This window comes from Ipomoea nil, unplaced genomic scaffold (assembly GCF_001879475.1).
Source record: "Ipomoea nil cultivar Tokyo-kokei standard unplaced genomic scaffold, Asagao_1.1 scaffold3056, whole genome shotgun sequence".
NCBI classification, from domain to species: Eukaryota; Viridiplantae; Streptophyta; class Magnoliopsida; order Solanales; family Convolvulaceae; genus Ipomoea; species Ipomoea nil.
In genome coordinates this window covers 1,321,337-1,329,345 of record NW_017619484.1, presented here as the reverse complement: position 1 = coordinate 1,329,345, position 8,009 = coordinate 1,321,337, and the positions used below count along the sequence as shown (strand labels likewise).

The 8,009-nt window shown below is 39.9% G+C and overlaps 1 protein-coding gene across 1 annotated transcript; it reads right to left on the bottom strand.

Annotated features, from left to right (window-relative positions):
* Positions 1-307: 307 nt before the first annotated feature.
* LOC109164055 (uncharacterized mitochondrial protein AtMg00810-like) lies at positions 308-976 on the bottom strand. The gene has a single exon (XM_019312809.1). It carries the CDS (start codon positions 974-976, stop codon positions 308-310), a length of 669 nt encoding a protein of 222 aa, XP_019168354.1.
* Between the last annotated feature and the right edge of the window lie 7,033 nt (positions 977-8,009).

The following is an 8,009-nucleotide window of genomic DNA, read 5'->3' as shown; positions in this document are numbered from 1 at the left end:
GCGTGGGAAGGGCCTTTGTAAAACCATCAGCAACTTGGTTTGAGGAAGACACAGAGAGTAGCTTGATGGCTCCCTTAGATACCTTCTCCTGTACGATGTGACAATCAATTTCTATATGCTTCGTACGTTCATGAAAGACCGCATTTTCAGCTATAGCAATGGCGGATTTATTGTCACAAAAGACTGCTGCAGGCTTCGCCATTTGTGTGTGTAAATCATCGAGAATGAAATTAATCCATTGAACCTCACAGACAGTGGCTGCCAAAGCCCTGTATTCGGCTTCGGATGAAGATCTCGAAACCGTCGTTTACTTCTTTGATTTCCAGGAGATTAAGGACTCTCCGAGAAAAATGCAGTAACCTGTAATTGAGCGACGGGTTTCAGAGCAGGTAGCCCAATCGGAGTCTGAAAAAACATTAAGTTGCATAGCTTCAGTTCTTGGAAAGAATATGCCTTGGCCAGGAGCTTGTTTGATATACCGTAAGACACGGTGTGCAGCTCTCATATGCTTGTCAGTTGGAGCATCGACAAACTGACTTAATTGTTGTGTAGCGTATGCAATGTCTGGTCTTGTAGCCGTGAGGTACAACAAACGACCAACAAGTCTTCTGTATGAACTAGAGTCTGTGAGCGGTTCACCATCACCATGGCACAAATGAAGGCCTGGGACCATGGGAGAAGAGGCAGGCTTGCACTCAAGGAAGCCCGTTTCTGCTAAGATATCAAGGGCGTATTTGCGCTGGCATAAGTTTAAACCAGCATCATTCCTTTGCGCTTCGATTCCCAGAAAATAACCCAATTCACCAAGGTCCTTGATCTTGAAGGCAGCGTCAAGATATGCTTTGAGTTTTTGGATTAGAGAGACATCTGGACTGGCCACCAAAATGTCGTCAACGTAGACAAGGACTGCTACAAAATTATCATCACAGCCTTTGGTGAATAGGGAGGAGTCAGACTTTGATTGTATGAATCCCATGTTCGATAGAGCCTCATTCAACTTCGCATTCCACTGCCTACTAGCTTGTTTGAGGCCGTATAGGGAACGTCATAGCTTGCACACTTGATTGGGATTTTCAGACTCAAATCCAGGAGGCAGCTTCATGTAGACCTCCTCTGTTAAATCACCATGCAAAAAAGCATTGTTTATATCGAGTTGATGAACATGCCAGGCACGAGATGAAGCCACTGCTAGGAGGATGCGAATAGTGGTTATTCTTGCAACTGGTGAGAAGGTTTCTATATAGTCAATGCCCAGCTGTTGAGTGTAGCCCTTGGCTACTAATCGGGCTTTATATCTCTCTATTGATCCGTCGGCTTTAAGCTTAACCTTGTATACCCATTTGCATCCGATGGGGATTTTACCAGTAGGCAATTCTGTGAGCTCCCAAGTATTATTTTCCTGCAGGGCTCTAATTTCAGCATTCATAGCATTTCTCCAACAATCACTCTGGACAGCCTGGTTGTATGTTGTTGGTTCATCTGTAGATGTCACTGCCAAGGAAAAAATCCTATGAGATTGAGAGAGATTATCAATAGACATCACCTTAGATAATTTATGAGGGGATGATCTCTTGCTTATGGTGTTATCACAGTAATAATCCCGATACTTGTGTGGGATGCATCGCTGCCTATCAGACCGTCTAGGAGCTATCAGAATATTGTTGGCCTCTTGGACATCAAGGCAATGCTCCTCTGAATCTTGTGTGTTAGCAGCACTGGGGGGTTCTGATCCTTGAAGCTGACTCGCGAGGTCCTGTTCTTCTGTTTTTAGAAACTGAGATGAGGAGTTAGCAGGAGAATTTGTTGGTGGAGTGGTGTTAACAGACGGACTGCCATCTAACTGCTGCTCAAAAACTCCATAATCGACAGAGGTTGTGACAGGGATGAGCGGAAGAGAAGGCTCATTAGTCTGAGATTTCTCGATTTCCATATGCACTGGTTCCTTCGAGTAAGGAAATTGTGACTCATAGAAGGTCACATCTCTTGAGACAAATAAATAACCATCAAGAATGTCATAAAGAAGATACCCTTTTGTTTGGGCTGGCAAACCAACAAAAATAGATTTCCTGCCTCTTGGAGATATTTTGTGTTTGTTTGGAGATAGGTTAGCTGCATAACACAAGCATCCAAACACTTTGATGTTTGTGAGATCCGGATTCTGCCCATATAGACGAAAGTATGGAATGGAAAGCTCAATAACAGGTGATGGCAATCGATTAATTATAAACACTGCATGCATCACACAGTAAGTCCAAAATTCAAGGGGAAGACATGCTTGGAACCGGAGTGCTCTTGCAATGTTGAGAATATGCTGATGTTTGCGCTCAACAACTGCGTTCTGCTGCGGAGTATATGGGCAAGATTTTTGGTGAATGATGCCTTTTTCCTCAAAAAACTCGGGCATGTTGAATTCTAGGCCATTGTCGGATCTGATGGTTTGAATGAGAGCACCAAACTGTGTAAACACCATTGCATGGAAGCTTTTAATAAGATGCCTAACCTCTGACTTATTCTTCAATAAACGCAGCCATGTGAACCTAGAATAATCATCAACCATAGTTAGGAAATATCGTTCTCCTTTTTGTGAGCAAACTGGAAAAGGCCCCCAAATATCAACGTGAAGTAATTCAAAGCATTTCTTTGTGGAGGTAACATTTAAGGGAAAAGAAGATCTCTTGTGTTTAGCTAGATGACAAATATCACAAGCAGTATGTTTAGTATTTAAAACTTTGATGTCTTTCAACAAATGAAGTTTATTGATGGGAAAATGTCCCAATCTTTGGTGCCACAAGACACCATTATTACATTGAACAGAAAAACTGCCGTGACTTGCGTTTGACAAAGGCTGAGATAGAATGTAGAGGCCATTCTCCTGTCTAGCTAAACCAATCTTCCTTTCAAGAGCATCCTGAATCACACACTGTCCAAATGTAAAAGTTAGGGTGCAGCAATCATCTTGTAAAAGTTTACTCACTGATATGATGTTGAATTTGAAGGAGGGGATATGAAGAACATTCTTCAAACATATTCCACCATTGATGGCAATATTCCCTATGTGCCTGACAGTGATGTGATTTCCAGTAGGTAAATGCACCTCAGTTCCTTGAACAGCATGATAATCAAGGAAGAAATCAAGAGAACAAGTGATATGATCCGTAGCCCCGGAATCTATAATCCAAGTAGAAGCACACGGAGAAATAGAATTGATATGAGCATTAGAGTACTTGCCTTCAGTTGCAGGGTCTTTTTCATTGAAATTATTGAAGTTTGGCATTAGAGACACTGCTGCTGAGGCCTTTGTGTTTGAGGTCTGTCCAATCTGATTCTGGAGCAATAATAGAATTTTCTGGAGCTGTTCAGATGTGCTCCCAGAATCTCCAGTGGTATCCGTCAAGGCTGCTACTGATTGCTGCTGTTTCCCCTTCGATTTGAAGCCCGGAATCCATCCCGGTGGATATCCGTGCTTTTTGTAGCACTTATCAATAGTATGACCACTCATCCCGCAGAAAGTGCACTTTGCACTCTTATTATTGTTGCCATTTCGTCTGTAATTGTAGGTGTTTACTGCTGCAATGATCTCTTCAGAAGATTCTTGGCTATGAACAGCATTGGCTTGAGTGATGTCTGAGTTGCCAATGCTCAGATTAGTGAATGAGATCTGTCTCTCCATTTTTTCGGCCATGACGAACACTTTGTATAGATCCGGTAACGGATCAAGAACTAATACATTCGATTTTAAAATGTTATACTCATCGTTTAAGCCTTGGAGGAAACGTATGACCTGATCTTCATCACGTTCCTTTCTAATCTGACCAATTAGATCACAGCTACACTTCGGCTCACATTTGGATTGTGGAAGGGGTCTTAAGGTGTTCATTTCTTCCCGCAGAGTCTTACACTTGGTGTAATACTCATTAATGGACAAATTTCTCTGCCTAAGGCCATATATATCGTTCTGTAAGAGAGAGATCTTCTGAGCATCATGTTGAGAGAATCTGCTCCGCAGATCCTCCCAAACAGCTCTAGCACTGTCTAAATGCAAGATGCTCTGAGCTATAGACGAATGAACAGATTTAAAAATCCAGGAGCATACCATGAGGTTACATCTCCTCCATGCCGTATGCTGTCTGTGTTCTCTGTTCGGTTCGATGACGCTCCCATTGACGATGCACCACTTGTTCTTAATCTCTAGGGCGATCCGCATCGAAGCACACCAGGATCCATAGTTGGAGCTTCCAATGAGGAGAGGACTGACCAGCACTGCGCTAGGGTTCTCGTTTGGGCTGAGGAAGAACGGATTCTCCATGTCCTCCAGACTTCTCTACTGCTCTGAGCTCGGATTCCCTTGTGGAATCGTGGTCGACATCGGAGGTGGAATGTTGTGGGCGGCTTGACTTGGTTCGCCGACGATCGGAGGTGTGGATTGATTTCCGATCACAGCTGCGGCGTAAGTGTTCCGGTAAGGAACCTCTGATACCATGATGGAAGATGTTTACATGTGAACTAAGCAGTAAGGGAGCTTTGGTAAAGAAGAATGGAAAAACTGATTTATTAGAGAAGGCAGATTACAATATATATGAAGATGGAAGCGGGAAGAGGGAGTTGTAACGGACTAACAGAATGAAGACAAAAGGGAATTTACAATCAGACCCTTCTAATTATAACTGCTGCATGCTTCTTCTTCCAACACTCCCCGAGCTCCCGCCAGACGAGTACGTGGTCGATGTTGACCAAATTAAAAAAAAAAAAAAAAAAACACACACACAAAGGCAAGTCCCACTTGCATTTGTCAAATGTTCATTTTATAAAAAAACACACAAATGTTCATTTTATACCAGTTTAAGACGAGTACGTGGTCGCAAAAACTGTTGTATTTTATTGTTTTTCATCTTCTTTCATTTGTTGAAGTTGCCCCCACCAAAGAAAAAAGAGTATTTGTTGAAGTTGCAGAGAAGGGATAGGTAAACGTTTCAACTTGTTTTTTTTTTTTTTTTTTTTTTTCTGAGTCTGAGAACTTATTTTTAGACTTAAGTGTAAATTACTGCGGTTTTTTTTTGGTTAATCTTTTTTGTTTTCTTGAAAAAAATTGTTTTTTTGTTTTTTCTTTTTTTACAGTTCGGAGCTGGAGCTCAACTTATTTGCACTTGAGCGGGCCTATGGTTTGCTATTTCTGAAGAAGCTTTTAATTAGCATTGCAATAACTGGCATCAACCAAATAATAACGACGAGGCAGTGTGGACACCGGAAGCTTCAGGTATGTTCTCTGTCCGATCAGCATATAACGTGATTCATGGATATGTCTCGGATGCGCAGGAAGTAGTTTGGAACAACATTTGGAGGATAGAAGCACCGGCGAAGATGAGAACTCTCTTGTGGATAATCCTTCATGAAAAAGTTATGGGGAACGCAGAGAGAAAGCGGAGAGGTTTCACGATGAACGGAAGCTGCTCCTTCTGTCCAGATCAAGAGGAGACCGCTCTCCATATTTTCAGACAATGCCCCAAAGCTAGAGATGTATGGGAGGGCCTAAAGCAGGATGTTGGGAGCTGGAACGCACACCATCAAAGCCTCAACGAAGGATAAATGACAAGAATATGTAGAGGGGGGAGAGAAATGACAAAAATGTGTGCTGACTTTTTTTTGGACAAAAATATGCAAAACTCACTTACCACTTGTGTTTTTGGTTGTGTCCCACGGTATTTTTTTTTTTCGTTATTTTCGTAAAACGCAAAACATGGTTGCATTTTTTGTACTGAATACCGTAAACGCATCTACGAAATGCGTTTTCATGTTACGTATGGAATACGTTAAACGCATTTGGTAGATGCATTTTACGTATAATCCAAAATAATACGTAAAACGCAAGTCCGAAATGCGGACGGTTTACTGGACTGTTTACCGGCGATGCTCCGCCGGAAATATGAAAATCGCAAGAGTCAATTGCGTTTTTCCAAATATAAAAAAAACGCTAGAAGTACTTGCGTATTACACTTATTCCGGCGCCGGTGTGCAGGTATAAAACGCATTGTGCAAGTGCGTTTTTTGTACCCTAGGTTGGCAAGTATTAATAGTATAGAATAGGGCTTGTGAATCATAGTAATTGTTTGCTTAGTTGGTGTAGGGCGTGTTTTTTGTGTAGGTTGGTCCGTGTTAATATAATGTGGGTGTATATAGTTGGTTGAGCGTGTATGTGTATGTGTGTTAGGGTAGTTGGCCTTGTTTCGAAACCTATCTTAAGAAGTGGTTTTTTATTTTTGTTTTAAGTTTTGAGTGGCTTTATTATTTATATTTTAGAGAAATGTAAATAGAAGGTTAGGTTGCGTAGGTGGTTAAGCGTTTATTTGAGAGTTTCTTAGTTCCGTGTGGCCGCGGTTTGAATCATATATTTAGTAGTTCATTTTAAGTTTTTTGTCTTAAGTTTTGTGTGGATTTATTTTGAATATTTTAGAAAAATGTTCACATAAGGTTGGGTTGTGTAGGTGGTTTAAAGTGTATTGGAATGTGTGTGAGGGTTGGTAGTCTTTGGTTTGAAACCCATATTAGGCAGCAGTGGTATATTTGTGTTTTTTAAGTATTGAGTGGGTTTATTATTAATATTTTAAAGAAATGTGAACATAAGGTTGGGTTGCGTAGTTTTTTTAATGTTTATTTGAATGATGGTTAGGCCGGTTGGCCTCGGTTCGAAACATATTGTTAGCAGCGGGTGAGTGTGTTTGTTTTACAAGTTTTTCGAGGGTTAATTTGTCATTGGTTAGAATGGTTTTGGTAGAACGCCATTCGAAACGTATTTAATGAGTAATTGAAAACAAACATATATATCATTTGGTTTTCATAGATATAAAATAACGCACGGGCTATTTTATTTCAATATAAAATTCATGTACAATTGAAATTTTTGTGTACTTTACAAATGAACAGGGCATATGTGTATAATATTGACTGTCGGAAATGCAAGTCGGGCAAGGATCATTTCCTGGCCAAGGTATAATAACGAAGCAGTAACTGCAATAGCATTGGCTTAAGTTACTGTGTTATTCAAGTTTATTATGGAAAAAAACAAACATGACAGTGACAGTTTCTGTAGTTTGTCATAATATCCATCACGCTTGTTTTTTCATATATATTTTATAGTTCACGACATATTTATTATGAATACATAATATTATATGTCGCGAGACTTAATTGGGGATCAAAATTTTTTCGCGAGAATTAATTGCGGATCGATTGTCATAGTTTGTACCTGCAAAAAGTGAAAGTGAAAGTGAAAGAAATTATAATCATAATAATTAACACGGAATATGTATATATAATCACGATATATATGTATACAATATACAACTTACCGGCGGTGAAATTTTTTTCCCATTAGTTGGTTAAAATATAAAAAACAGATGAATACGTGGGTGGTTGTGTTTGGAATTTGCGAAATTTGCCAAGTAAAAGTAACAAGCATACATTGGTAGTTTAAACATGATAGAGGTTGGAGAGGGAGTAAAGAGGACATGACATATTTATAGGCATTGAAAACGCATGTATGATTTGCGTTTAGTAAGGCTAGATTCGTTTTCCAATGTGCGAAATTTGTAGTAGTATGATATTAATATTGGTGAGTATTGTGGTTGTTACAAATACCAAAAAAACCTTATAATACGATAAAAAAAGATACACTAACATTACAAGACAACGTTAAAATATATAGTACAGAATGTCGAGGTGAAAACTGTTCACTGATCATCCCCCGTCAATGTATACTGCTCCCAACAATGACTCAACTATGTCTGCTAGGGCATGTGGAGGATGACATTACGCTGTTGAACGTCGTAGTCGCGAAGTTTAGTTGAAATTCATTGGCCGCTTGTTTCACGCCGCAGTATAGCGTTAAAGTAGAAATGTTGAGCATGAGGTAGTTGGTAAAAAGAAAAGGAATTACACATACTAAATAATTAAAGTAACAATGGTGTGAAAACAAGAAGAAGAAGTTGATTTTACTCATAATCATCGAACGCAAT